A 15,092-nucleotide genomic window follows, 5' to 3' on the forward strand; every position below is an offset into this window, starting at 1 on the left:
TCAGCAGAGAAGGGAACAGGACAGGCAGCTCTGTACCCCTCACTCACTCTCTTCTCCCTGCACTTACTAATGTGATGCCTAATATTTATGTTATAAGGAGCTCCCTGTCAGGAAAAGGCAAGTCCATAGATTTCCCATTTCCCATAATCCTACTGATCACCCAACACTTTAGCCTATAAAATTTTGTAGTGGGCTGCTTCCCAACACCAACCTAATCTTGGTGCCACTAAATAAAGGATGAATATTCACGTATTCATTAAGCAGGGTCCTGCGTAGCTTTGTAGTAAAAAGACCAACTGCTCCCGTTGGGGAGGAAAACCTTTTTCTTTACCCTTTTAGGTTCTTAACTGGGGACATGCAAATGGAAATGAAAAAAAAAAAAAAAATTAACAGAAGGAAGTTTATTTCAAATCCATATGGGGGCCTCACAGAAATGAAATAAAAACCCCAGGGAGGCAGTCAGGCCCAGAGGCTTGTGTATCATTTTAACAAAGGGTGATAAATTTGCAGAGGAGTGACACAAGACAAAGGAAGAGGGTTTTGAGCTTATAGGGGCAGTAAATTGTGGGAAGGTAAACATATGGAGGAAACTAATGGAAGACAAGTGTTATTTCAGTGAAGTTTGTTTATGCAAATTTCAGTTGTGCTGACTCCAGAGATAAGAGTTGTCTCCTCTTCCTGGTACAGGAAAAGAGCCAGTGACACCTTCACCAAGGGAAGATGTCTTTATGCCGTGCCCTTAGGCACATGGAAGAGGGTAGAGAATTTCTGCATTTGCTGTTACTCAATTGTCTTGAGCTCAAAATAATTCTTATGCCAAAGTGGTATATATTTGGGCGGGGGGTGGGGGGACTTATTCTGACTTCCTCCATTAAACTAGGTAGGAAATTGTTGAGTGAGACCCACCAGCTACTAACACTGTATCTCTTACTTAGGACCAGATAACCTTTGTGTGTAGGAACTTGCCAAGGTGCTTTCACAATTATTATCTCATTATTTAAGTGAGTTGTCAAATACACAGTAAATGATAGAGATGAGATTGAAAGTCTTTCAATTCCTCATCTTGAGGTTTTTTTTCCTATAGCTTGTGGGCTAATGGGGGGGGGGGGATCTATACACTCAAGAGCAAAAAAGCAAGGAGGCACTTGTTGTGTAAGTGATGAATCATTGATTTCTACTCCAGAAACCAATATTGCACTGGATGTTCACTAACAAGATTTTTTTAAAAATGGTTTTATCTATTTAATCACGAGAGACAAACAGAGAGAGAGGCAGAGACACAGGCAGAGGGAGAAGCAGGCTTCCTGGGGGGAGCCCAATGTGGGACTCGATACCAGGACCCTGGGATCACACCCTGAGCTGAAGACAGGCATTCAACCACTAAGCCATGCAGGTGCCTCTCACTAACAAAATTTAAGTAAATGATTAAAAAAGAACAAAAAACAAAAAAAAACAAGAAGGCATTGGTTGAAATGCTAGATCAGCCATTGTCAGTGTAACAGACTGTTCACATTAGACTTAGCTCATTTCACTACATTACTAGTCAGGTAGCCTGAAATGTTTACTTAGCCTATTAACTTTTGAATTTCAGAATCTTTGGGATGCGTGGGTGGCTCAGCGGTTGAGCATCTGCTTTTGGCTCAGAGAGTTATCCTGGAGTCCCAGGATGGAGCCTACATTGGGCTCCCTGCAGGGAGCCTGCTTCTCCCTCTGCCTGTGTCTCTGCCTCTCTATGTGTCTCTCATGAATAAATAAATAAAATCTTTTAAAAAAAAAAGAATTTCAGATTTCTGAAGTTCAGCCACCCTTCCTTCTTGTTTATAAGATGAGAAAACTGGGGCATCAGAAAGTCAGGTAACCAGCTAGTGGCCGAGCCAGAAAAATGTCCTCTGATCTGGTTTGCCTTCCACATCCCATCCCATGTCATGTCATCATTTGCCATATTAAGTCAATCCCTTAAGCTTTCTGCACTTTATGATCTCCACTTTTGAGAGAGACATAGTGTCATTCTCCTCCAAGAAATAGCTAAAGTAATTTTTATAACACTAACATTACAATTAAAACATAAACATTCTATTACAAACCTTGGAGTGTCAGTGGGTTTAGACTTTTCACATTCATTTTTAAAAAATAACTTAGTGTTGTCTTTTCTTACAGGGTCAAATGGGCGATAAAGTGATAGGACAAAAAGGAGAGCGGGTAATTAAAATATTGTGGTTTATTTGTGGGGAAGACATTTTCAGTTTCATAGCAATCATCCTGTGTATCTTTGTGACACTGAAACAAATGCGTTTGCTCTGTCATTTGCTCTGTCTTCTTACCTAAGAGCCAAAGGGAAAAATCTGTCTCTCCCAGAAGCAAAGGAGATGTTGTTTGGTTTTGCCTTCCTGAGTGTATTTGTCTTTAGGGTGTGAAAGGATTAACAGGACCTCCCGGACCACCAGGAACAGTTATTGTGACGCTAACCGGCCCTGATAACAGAACGGTAGGTAACGCTTCCATTTATTACTCGGGTTGTGCATTCTAACTTCTGGGGCCAGGTCCTCTTACCTCTTTTATAATAAGTGTTGCCATCCGAGCTCTCTCAGCCAGCCTGAGCCTCTGGATTTGATCTTTTCCCCATCTTTTACTTGAGAATCAAAAAACATGAGACAAGGAGCTGAGGCAAGATCAGAGGCAAGCAACTTCCAAGATTCTAGAAGGGAGAGCTTGGATCTAATTTTGTTCACCTTTTATCCTCATCCTGTCTCATTGTTCCTAACTCAGATGGATATTCAGTGAGTATTTTTGTATAAATGATAGGTGTATGGCTCTGATCCAACTGGATAGTAATGACCTCAAGATATCAGTGGAACAGTATGATAATCTAATGGGACATTTTTACCTGCCATTATATCCCCCAAGGGCAATGTGGCCTACATTCCTCTCCAAGGGCACTGTGACCCTGTTTTTCGACATGAACATTGGTTTTTGTTTCTATTGTAGGTAGCTAGAAGGGCCAGGATATTAGAACTGGATTGAATGCTCAGAAAAAAGTGAATCATAATATAATACCCCAAACCTAGATACTAGGTTGATCTTGGAATGTCAGGGCAGGGTTGGGGTGGGGGACAGTGAGGGGTTAACTAGCAAGTTTCTTGTGGATTAACCAAAAAATAGACATAAATCCTCCTCCTCTTTTAAACTTCTGATTGTTTTTAATAATAGCTTGATTGAAATATAATTCACTTACCATACAATTCACTGTTTTAAAGAATAAAATTCATGGGATTTAGTTATAATTAATGTTAATGACATTATTCAGATATAATTTATATACCATGAAGCTCACTTATCTAGTGCACAATTCATAATGCACTAAATATCCAGTGCACTAAAAAGTGCATTCGTGGGGTTGTACACCTGTTACCACATGCAATTTTAGAATATTTTTGTCACCTAAAAAATAAACCCTTTAGCCATTACTCTCCGATACAATTAATTTTTAATGATAGAAATCATCAAAACAAAACTGAGAAGAGTTAAAAGCAAAACATGGTGAAATTTGATATGACCAAGATAATAACTCTCATTGAAGACTGGAAAAATTAACCTAAAGAAAATAACTAAACTTTTCAGAGGTTAATCAACAAAAAATTAATGAAGCATAAAATTTTATTGACTGGAAATTGACAGGAAAAAAAGGCTTTTCTTGATAAAAATCTAGATCTGGAAGATTTGACCCAGGGAAAAAATTTTGAGTTTGAAAAAAGAGAAGACTCACACTGAGAAGACCCAAGAGAAGACTCACACTGGGGAAAATACAGTCAGTAAATATGATAAGAACACAAATAGACCTAACACCATCAAATCCTCATCATAACATATACTCAGAAACTAATTGATCCCCATGAGAATAATTTCTGGATATTAATAACAAAAATCAGGTACATTGGAAATGACTTGAATGTGCTTATTGAAAACTGACTCAGGAATTAAATTGGTTTAACATAGTTTGATCCAAAAGATACTATCTTTAAAAAAAAATAAAAGCTTATGTATGGTTTCAGTGTGTTCACAAGTATAAAATTTGAAATGTGAAAGTGTGTCAAGTTAGCAGGAGGCACATAAGTAGTTTGTAGATCCAGTTCATTGGATAGAAAAATTTTTCAAATAAAAGCAGTAAAATCTTGTTTGATCTATGTGTAATGACTTTAAATTGTTTTTGTGGCAGGACCTCAAGGGGGAGAAGGGAGACAAGGGAGCCATGGGGAAGCCTGGACCTCCTGGGCCCTTGGTAGGTCATTTAGAGTCATGCTGTTCCCTCAAACATGAAGTAGAGCCTTAGTGCATATTTTGATGTATGATCACCTTTTAAATCTTAATATTAGCTAAGGCATGGTAGTATTTCACCGCAGAGGTGAATATACTAGAATTATTTTACAGTCACTTCAAGCTGAAATCCCTGCTGTCTTGTACATGTACCCACTGTCTCTTATCTTCTGATTTATCTTCAGTATCTGGTATGTTAGCATCTGTTTTTAAAAGAATGCTTATACATGAGATGACTCATCATTCAAACATTTAAAAATATAACAATAATCAGAAGGAAAAACTTAATGACAATCAAGGTGAGTCCAAAAATCAATAATTCGTCAAATTTGACATCACTCTCATTAATACAGGGACCGCCTGGAGAATCCTATGGATCTGAAAAAGGTGCTCCTGGAGAACCTGGCCCGCAGGTGAATTTGGATATAGAATGTCATGTGCATCTGTATCATACTGTCAATACTCAGGTCTCTTTAGGAGGCAAGTGTAAGATGCCCAATTCAAACCAGTTTAGGTTTATGTACGTTTTTTAGAGATTTAAGAAATGAAACTTATTTGTTCAAGTACCTGAGAAGTCCAAGACTAAAACAGGCTTCGGGAATTTCAGAGCCTCAAACGAGATGGGCAGGACTCTCCATATCATTTCTCCTTCTCTGTGTGGATGACCTTCTCCCACCTAGGTGGCAACAGGGAGAAAAAACAAGAAGTAGCAGCAGACAACTTCAGGTTAATGGCATCCAAGAAGACAGTGTGTCTCCCTGTGTCGACTAATAACACCCCAGAGAATCGCTCTAGTTGGCCCAGCCTGGTCCTGTGTCTCACCCTGGAGAGGTGACTGTGGCCAGGAGAAATAGTTTCTAGGATTGGCCAAGCCAACAGAGCAGGCACTATTAAGGCTGATGGCCCCATCAGGACCACACAGAGGGAAGGAAAGGCAGCTCCCCAAAGAAGATGGGGCACACTGGGACGTGGGTGCAAGGGAGACAGAAACAACTGAGCTCTACTTACCCACCCAGCTCTGTTTTGGAAAGACTTAAACACATATATTGCTTTAAGACTAAAAATTATACATTGAGGGCACCTGGGTGGCTCAGCAGTTGAGCATCCGTCTTTGGCTCAGGGCGTGATCCCAGGACCCTGGGATCAAGTCCCACATCAAGCTCCTCACAGGGACCCTGCTTCTCCCTCTACCTCTGTCTCTGCCTCTTTCTCTGTGTCTCTCATGAATAAATAAATAAAATCTTTTAAATAAATAAAAATTATACATTGAGAAAAGTGTATGTTTTTTCTAAGAAAAAGTATTTGGTCAATATGATTTTTAATTCTGTTACGGAGGGTAGACACTATAATAGTTCATCCAAAAGCCCTGTCTGTTTGGAACACTACAAAACATCTCTATAAATATGTTCTGTAATTAATAGTTTTTCCTTCTAATAAATGGGAGAGGAGTCTCAGTTTGGGCTCTCTTGCCCAAGGCCCAGAGGAGATCATCATATCATTTACATTTTCCATATTTATTAAAGCTATCCATATCTATTAAATTACGTGTTTTTTGTTTTAGGGAAAACCTGGCAAAGATGGTGCCCCTGGTTTCCCTGGCACTGAGGTAAAGACATGTGTGGTCCACTGATGTTGTTGAAATGTCAGTCCCATTTGATGAAGAAGAATTTGAAGGAGTCACTATTAGTTATTAAGTAACAAAACCATACAGCCTTTTCAACCTATATTTGAGAATCATAGGGTTACACCCTCACTACGAAGATAGATCATCTGAGCACATCCTTTTTTTTTTTTTTTTTTCTTTTCAAAAAAGAGTTCCAGAGGTACTTGAGTGGTTCAGTCAGTTAGGCGTCCAACTCTTGATTTTTGGCTCAGGTCATGATCTTGTCGGTCATGGAATTGAGCCCCGAATTGGGCTCCACATTCACCCGGAAGCCTGCTTGAAGATTCTTTCCCTCTGCCCTTCCTCCCCACTCATGTACATGAGCTCTCCCTAAAATAAATAAATAAATCTTAAAAAAAAAAAAAAAAAAAGGAGTTCCAACTTCTTTTGCTTTCCATTGAAGAAACTGACTTGTGTGTCTTCTGACCCATTGTCTGTCCTTTTCCACAGGGGCCCAAAGGCAACAGAGGCTTCCCTGGGTTACGGGGTGAAGACGGCATTAAGGTAATCCCTTCTCTAGCAACTTGTCTTTAGACTTTTTAACTGGTTAGGTTTTGCACATCCTTTCCCTACCATGCCCTGAAAATAGGTGCAAGGGATTGCAATTGGAATTCATTAAAATACCTTAATTATATTCGTTAAGTAAAAGGAAATGAGAGATGTGACAAGTTTACTTAGACACTTGAAACACAGTTTTGTGGGGAAGATATAAAACTTGCTCTGTGTAGTGGAAGCTGGCCGACATAGTGACCAGTGAGATTTAGTTTCCTTATGAGGAGGGAGTTGGGAAAGTCTTGCAAGGGAAGGTTTCTGGTCATTGGAGGTCAAGAGTAGGCTGAACCCCATGAGTCTCAATCTAGGTCATGACACACCGAATTATGAGTTGTATTACATTTCATTTGTTTCTGGCAACATGTTACAGATGTTTTCAAATAATTGTCATAGGTAGGGTTATGTGCAGATTTAAGATTTATCCTATCATAATATCACTTCTGGTAGAATTCTGAAAGTGCCCTCCTGAGTAGGTAAGGAAGGGGTTTGGTTACAGGTTAGTTGGGACCCTGAGAATCTCATACAACCCGCAGCCTGGTTTTGCTGTGCTTGTATTCTGGATGAGAACATGGGGATGTGTGATGCGTAGGAACACCCTCCAAAGATATTGGCGTGGAAGAAACATGTAAACCATCAGAGCAACAACCACTTCCCAGGACCTTGTTGACAGGATTCTTGCCCCAGTTATGACCCTCCAGAGAAGTAACCCAAAGTCGACATCCCTTTCATTTTAACTTGGTTTGTACAGTACACAGAAATAACATTACTTTTATCATTGACTTATTAACTATGTATTTTGCTTTATAAGTAAAGCAAATATGTAAGTACCTTGGATTAATGTACTTATAATTTATAACTGTCTTTCAATACAGGGGTGGAAAGGGGACATTGGCCCGCCAGGATTTCGTGGTCCAGTAAGTGTAACTAAAGACAGTATCAGTGTCATATTTGATCAAGTCCTTCAAAGTATCAAGGAAATTTTGAATCAGTGTCTCTCATTAACTGTTAAGATAGATATTATGGTATTTACTGTTTTATCAAGCCAGGTAAGAAAATCGCCTTTGTCATTATTTGTCTATTTGACAATGGATAAATATTTCTCTTTGGTCTTATTTGGTCTCCGGAAGGCACTAGAAATGCCCACGTTGGGCATGGGAATGGAGAAATTCTTTGTCCAATCAGACATGGGCCAAGGTGACCTGTGCCCCTGAGCAAAGTAGTAGGAGTGCAGTGGAGGCCAATGGGGGCAGCCGGGGGAGGGAGCCTGCTCCATTCACTGCAGCTGGGCCCAGGTATGACAACAGGCATTTCCAGAGCTCAACAGAGGAGCTCAACCTGAGCCAGCAAAAACCAGTGACCCCCAGCCCAAACTCCATTTTAGTAGGCAGTCTCCTCTCTCCAGCATGGACATGGATTTGATGCAGCATGCAACTCCTGACTGCAATGGGGCCACATTCTCTATTTTGTGAATCTAAAGCTTAAGCAGATGAGTAAAAGGGACCCAGGATCTGAATTCTGGTATCCCTTTCTCTCCTGCATTTAAGACAGTAGTTCTCAGACACCTGAGTAGTACAGTCAGTCGGACTCTTGGTTTTGGCTCAGGTTGTGATATCGAGCCCCACATTAGTCACGTGCTGAGCTCGGTGTCTGCTTTAAGACACTTTTTCACTCTCTCTCTGCCCCCCCTCCCCAATAAGTAAATAAACTTTAAAATATGAAAGAAGGTAGTAGTTCTCACAATCAGTGTGCTGAACAGAACTGCCATTCATGACTATGCCAGTTCTATGGAAAGCTCCATGATGGTAAAAGAGTCATGGGGTAGGGGTGAGGGGGTTCTGTTACGAATGCAGTTCTCAGATCCCTCAGGCTAAGTAATCTACTCAGTACCTGGGGGGAGTGTCCTGGAAATTCACATTTCACCTAACAAACAAATGATTCAGAGGTAAGTAGTCCCAAAATACTTTTATGGAGTTGCCAGAAAGAAGAAATGAGCCATTTTGTGAAAACACGTAGCCAAAACTTGGCAGGTGCACATATGTCATTATGGAATTTATGATGGACATTATTATATTATCATTACTGTTACTATTATGAATTGTTTTTGTTATTTTATACATAATTGCTTAACCACAATACTTTTGTTAACTCTTCCTTAAGCCAACAAAGTAATTGGCCTTATGTAGCATATGAGGAAACAAAACGAAACCAAATTTTTTTTTTATTTCCATCTTCTTTCCTTCAAGATAAATGTACTGAATTCTAAGAGAAATCTACTTGTCAGTTGTGCTTGAGAGACATTCTTAGCGTTCCTAGCTTGCTGTGTGTATTTCAATTCTATGTAACTCTGCAGCACCTAGTAACTTCCTTGGAAGTTCTGCTTAGGAAGTAGATGTTTAAGAAGAACAGCAGTAGGTCCACCAAGCATATTAAATCAATAACCTTCAATATTATACTGCAAGTCAATGGTATGCTGAAATGTAAAGAGACAATCAACGGAGTATTTTGGGTCCCAACATACTATGAAATAAAGTTAGTGCATGAGGTCAAGCATTTTTAAAAAGTGAAATAGCATATAATAAAAAAAAAATCAGAATTGATCATATGTCAAAATGGTAAGTTACTGCTTTTGAAACTTTAACTTCGGTATACAGATTCCCACATATCTGGATCTGGATGTTCCAGATCCACAGTTCACTTATGGAAATGAGTGTGTGAGCTGGCTTGCATCATAAAATGTATTTCTAATTGAAAGCCCATGAAATACATGATGTTGTGATACCAGAAACATCAACTTTGATCTTTAAATTTATCCATCATGTACATATGACTGTATTCTTGCTAATACATAAACTTATGAATTCAGGAAAATAAGGAAAAGATCCTTTGGGCAAAAAGAGAAAAAAAGGACATTGAAGTATTGCATTTGGTGAGCTCACCATAAATAGCTATCCTTTCTCTTTATTCGTTTCTTTTTCCTTTAAGACAGAATATTATGATGCATACCAGGAAAAGGGTGATGAAGGAATTCCAGGCCCACCAGGCCCCAAAGGAGCTCGTGGCCCCCAGGGTGAGAATGAATTTCTTCCTAAAGCATTTACTGACCATTTCCATGTGTTTCCTTCCAGGCAATGTAAAACACATGCTTATGACCTAGAATTTGCAGGAGGCAAAAGGGAGGTCTCCCAGTTTTCATGGGTGGTAGTATTGGTGTGTCCTAATTTTCATACTTTTATATGAGTATTCCATAGGTGCCATACCATAGAAAGTAGTTAAATCCTCTCTGTGTGTGTAAAAGCATCAAGTTCAAGTCTGACAAAAAAACACTAATGTGACCAGAGGGCAGGAGGAGGGAATGTGAAGATCCTCAACCATAGTGGGTTACAAAAGAAAAAATGGAGACCCCGAAAAACTGCAATTTGAGCAAATCCACACAATAGTGACAAGAGGGGACTGAAACCCAGATTTCCTGACTCCTGCCCCATGAAGTAGTGTCACATTTACTCAGATTCTATCCCTTCAGATAGATTGAAAAGGTGTAGGTCAAGGGCTCTCCTCTGTGGCTACACGTCAGAATTCCTGGGAAGTTCTAAACAATAATATGCCCAGGTCCGGGCACTGGGATTTTGCTGCAACTGTCTGCATGGGGGAGGGGGCCTGGGCGCTGGTAGCTTGTAAAAGCTCCCCAGATTATTCTAGTGTGCAGGCAGGATTGAGAACCACCGATCTAAGGCCAATTATTGGTACAAATAAGATTTCGAAGGAGAATTTCACTTAAAAGAGTAAAAATTCCCATTGTTCTTAAATGGACAGATAAGTATAGACACAGACATAGATTTTTTTTTAAAAATCTGCAATGTTCACTAGTCACACAGATGTATCAAAGAATTAGAACCTCACCTGCAATATCATAGCTAGAAACGATCTGAGATGGGAAGCCAAGCCAAACGACAGGACCTTGACAGTTCCAGCTGTTTGCTGTTCTTGCATCTGCACCATCCCAGCAAAGTGTCAAACACAGAGCAGGCTCTTAGTACATGTCTGCTGAATTGTTTGAAGGTGTTAGGATGGCATGACTCACTTCTGAGTGTTAGGCATCTCAGGCTAGTTTCTTCTCTGCAGTTTGTCTTAAATAAATGAAGTTTTCTAATATTTTACCTTCGTGAGAGTGGAGAAAAAGTATGAAGATATTTCTTTTTAATTATTGTAATATTGTCGCCCAAGATTTCAAAAATGGGGAGAGGGAAGTATTTATATCCTGATAAGCAATTTAATTGTTGTTACGGATTTGTAGGTCCCAGCGGTCCCCCTGGAGTTCTTGGAAGTGCTGGTATGTACATGTTTCTTGAGCCACCAATAGAAATGCTATTGAAAGGAAAATCACCTTTGCATCACTTACATAAGACACAGGCTTCATTAATTGATCTAAAAGTGTTTCATGTGTCATTTTGTAGAGGAAAGGAAACCTTGGGAAAAAAACAGCTAAGGTTTGATAAGCCCTGCCTCTGATTACATTTTTCTCTATACCTTGTTGTATATTTAAACTATTTCATAATTTTGAAAATGAATTGAAATTAAGCAGATTGCAGAAGTATATGTATCCTATCATCCCATTGTAAAAAAATTGATAAATGGATAAATATTGTGTGTACTTGCATGTGCATGGAGAAATATACACCAAACTGTTAACAATGGGTATCTCCTGAAGTTGGAATACAAAAGGATATTTTAGAGGTCTGGCCAAAGATTAGGGAAGAGTTTTTTTCTCCCCACCAGCGCCCCCCTGCCCCAAGTAATAAATAGGCTCCCTTAGGAAATGAGTAAGTAAAAATTACAAAACTCTAAAACAGACATCAATCAGAGGGATTTGCTTTTATGGCAAAATCCTTATGCTCAATAATCAGAAATAATCAGATATTACCCCTGCTGATTCTCAGCCCTTTGGTGGTGAGGTCTTTCTTCTTTATAGTTAAGCTGTTTGTAAGGCAGGAATTCGAGACTGGCCTTCTGTCACCTTAAGAGAGACAGGTGAAATGACTTTGTACCACCTGGCCTGGCTTCTCTCCCAGGAGATGCCTGCCTCCCCCACCACACCCTTTTATAACGAAGATGATTGGCAGGAATTAAGTCCAATTAGGACAGTCTCTCATTTCAGATGCTGAAAGGTAGGTATCTTCTAGTATCTGATGAAAAAAATCGACAAAGCAGCACATATTGAAGAATTTCTCATGAGATCCTTTTAAACAAAAAAGACAGTAGTGCATCTCTAACTGTGTTTCCCTTGTAATAAATAAGTTCGTATCTTACCTCCTGGGACTGGAACATTCTGAGCTATACTATGCTGTGATAGTTTAACAAGGCCACATATGAAGGAAGGAAGATATCCCCTTTTGGTTTTATATGCTTTATGTACCTCTTGATTGTGTAACTTTGGCTAATAAGAATGTATCACTTTTTGCAATTGAAAAAATAACACATATTAATCAGGAAAATACTTAAAATGTGCTAACATGTTCTTTTCTCCAAGGGTCATCAAAGCCTGGCCTTAGAGGAGCTCCTGGATCTCCAGGCATGAAAGGACGTAAAGGGGAACAAGGGCCCCCGGGAAAGAATGCAGTGGGGCCTCCTGGGTCCCCAGGTTGTCCTGGTTCACCAGGCCCCATAGGGCTGCCGGGATATCCAGGACCACCAGGTAGCTACGTGACGGGGCCTTCAATCTGTGTGGATCTTAAGAGCAATCTTTCTGCTGCTGTTTCACTTTATAAACTCTTTGTGAAAGCATCTCTGGTGGAATGATGACTTTGCTGCTACAGCAAAGCTTTAGCCTGAGCTCCCATGGGAGGTCACAGTGGAAGTCAGTCACAGGGGCAGTGAAGCAGAGAAGGATGACAGTTATCAGGTTGGCCTAGGCCAAGTTTGCAACTGCTTGTTCCATCCCTAGAGAATATCTCCAAGAAGCTATAATTTTATTGCAGGACAATCTGTCCCAGAGAAAAAAGAGGGAAGAATTTATCCACCAGTTCCTATTGGTCATGGGTCAAAGATATATCCCACAGGGCCAGACCAACTTCCCTACACACACACACACACACACACACACACACACACACTCTTTCTGGCTGTGTTAGCATGACTCCCAGGGCATCCCATGACCTGGCATCAGCAGGCAAACCCAGAGGAAGGGTGTGTGGGCTTGAGGTGCACAGCATGGGCATGAGACAAGATGCTCCCAGAAAAAGTAGGTCAGAGACCACAGAGCTGCAGCCTAGAGGATATGAAGTGGTGTCTGGGGCTGTCCTATCCTCTCTAGCCTCCCACAGAGCCACTTAGCATTTTCTGTTGGCTGTTAGGTACACAGAACCTCAGACCATATGGGACACTCTTTGGATCTTAAATGGCTCTTCTGGAAAGTGCCCAGGAGGTCTTGTGTTTTATACTCAGTCCTCCTAACAGCCTTAAAAATGTTCTGTGTGTCTGAGATTTTGTTTTAAAGAAAGGAAGGATTTATTATTTATAGACAGTGTGATTATAAACCTGGAAAATCTGAAAGAATGATCTGGAAAACTCTTCTTCTTAATAAGATAATTCAGTTAAATGTCTGGCTATTTGAGCAATATTTGGGGAAAAAAATAAAAGTTTCTCTTTAGGCCAACAGCTGCTTGAGAAATTATCCCATTAATAAAACAATAAAATGTCCGAGAACAAAAGCTGCCAAGCTATGGTGTGAACCTATGTGAAAAACAAAGCAAAACTAAATTAAACTGAAATTTTTCAGTGTCAGGGATTTTTTTAAAGGTTTTTTAAAAATGTATTTATTCATGAGACACACACACACACACACACAGAGGCAGAGACACAGGCGGAGGGAGAAGCAGGCTCCATGCAGGGAGCCTGACGTGGGACTCGATCCTGGGTCCTCAGGATCACGCCCCCCCGCTGATGGTGGCGCTAAACCACTGAGCCACCCAGGCTGCCCTGTGTCAGGGATTTTAACAAATTCTAGTGCTCTGAGTCTTTTTCAAGATGTAGGCTTAGCATGCTCATTTTATTGACAAGGAGCCTGGTGTGCACAGCTCTTGTAGGTAATAAGTGCTGTCGTCGGGCTCTGGACCCTGGGTGCCAGCAGTAACACACCTCCCTCCCCAGGAAACCATGCATCCTCCCCGCTCAGAGATGGCCCTGGTTTCCTAGCTTCTCTTATCTGAGCATCACCTGTCTGTCCATCCAGTTGCAAGTTCAAGCTCATGTCCTGCAGGAAGTTTTCACCGAGCCCACATCCTGAAACACTCATGCTTATCCCAATAGTAGAGCTTTTCCCATTGCCTATCTTGGTTAGTTTCCCCTATGAAGACTCAAAGCTCTTTGAGGTCAGAGACTGTGTCTTGTTGCTGTTTAAAGCTCGGCATGTAGCATAGGCGCTGGAACATTGTAGGTACTCAAATATTTGTTGAATTAAGCATGAAATGAGTATGAAAATATGCAAGTAAATACAAATCTATAAATGTGTAAGTATACATATAGGCCTACATCAAGTATAAAACTGCCATTAGGTTTTACTGTTTAAAGATAATTATCCAGTCATCTTAAAGACACAGAAAACTGGATCACAAAATGAGCATTCCTTTCAGAGTCAAGCAAATGTTATCCACACCCCATTCCATCTCAATTAAATGTTTCCACTGATACCATGTTGCTCTGAAATCTGGGGCAGCTATAGGTATTATTTTCAAATATTTAGTTTCCTCAGCATTGCCTTCTACCCAGATATGCAATGGCAAGACCAAAAATTTGGTCTTAGAACTCAAGAGCTTAAGAGCATTAACTGTTCATTGAAACATTATATAGTAGCAAATATATGTGGAAGGCCAGGGAGAGCTTTCTTAAAGACTCCTTTAAGAATGACAAATTCCATTGATGTGAACAAGCGATGCAGAGAAAACAGATCAACACTCCATCAGAACTTTCTCCCTCAGTAGGTATTAAGCATCTACAATATATCAGGGAGATTCAATATACCCAAGATACACAGAGGAATGAGATTTGATCCTTTCCCTAAAAATGCTAAAAGGGTAGTCTTGGAAGAATTGGAAATAATTGAATAAAATAACATGGGTTGATTTTGTGATAAGAACTAACCAGATAACAAACTTTTAAAGAATCACTGCATCATCAAAAAATATCACATGTGCATAAATGAGAAAGGAAAAGCTGGTCAACATGCTTCAGCCTTCAATTGCAGGCCACCATCAAAAGACTCAGCCTCCAAAACAAACATGGGGGAAATGCATATAAAATAATACATCTTACTGAAACTACTTGGTAATTGAATAAAAAACACATAAAAATTTTAAAAATAGCTTCGGTGTTGTCATTTTGCAGGTGACATCGTGTTTCGCAAAGGTCCACCTGGGGTTGGTGGACTCCCCGGCCATGTTGGGTTTCCAGGCATCCCAGGAGTCGAGGGGCCCAAAGGTTGGTTCAATCATTGGTGTTGCTCTATGAAAGCAAATCATTCTCATCATCATTACTATCACTGATTTTTCCCCTTCAAAACAATGATCCCAAACTA

The 15,092-nt window shown here is 40.1% G+C and overlaps 1 protein-coding gene across 1 annotated transcript in view; it reads left to right on the plus strand.

The window, feature by feature from the left end:
* Positions 1-15,092, plus strand: part of COL4A3 (collagen type IV alpha 3 chain) — a 130,559-nt gene that overhangs the window by 73,714 nt on the left and 41,753 nt on the right. Inside the window, exons 12-22 of the mRNA XM_072796482.1 lie at positions 2,158-2,199; positions 2,408-2,485; positions 4,214-4,276; positions 4,665-4,724; positions 5,873-5,917; positions 6,425-6,478; positions 7,399-7,440; positions 9,509-9,593; positions 10,818-10,853; positions 12,051-12,215; positions 14,903-14,995. Coding sequence (XP_072652583.1) covers positions 2,158-2,199; positions 2,408-2,485; positions 4,214-4,276; positions 4,665-4,724; positions 5,873-5,917; positions 6,425-6,478; positions 7,399-7,440; positions 9,509-9,593; positions 10,818-10,853; positions 12,051-12,215; positions 14,903-14,995 — 763 coding nt within the window. The remainder of the gene's footprint in view (positions 1-2,157; positions 2,200-2,407; positions 2,486-4,213; positions 4,277-4,664; positions 4,725-5,872; positions 5,918-6,424; positions 6,479-7,398; positions 7,441-9,508; positions 9,594-10,817; positions 10,854-12,050; positions 12,216-14,902; positions 14,996-15,092) is intronic.

This window comes from Canis lupus, chromosome 24, assembly GCF_048164855.1.
Source record: "Canis lupus baileyi chromosome 24, mCanLup2.hap1, whole genome shotgun sequence".
In the NCBI taxonomy this organism is placed as follows: domain Eukaryota; kingdom Metazoa; phylum Chordata; class Mammalia; order Carnivora; family Canidae; genus Canis; species Canis lupus.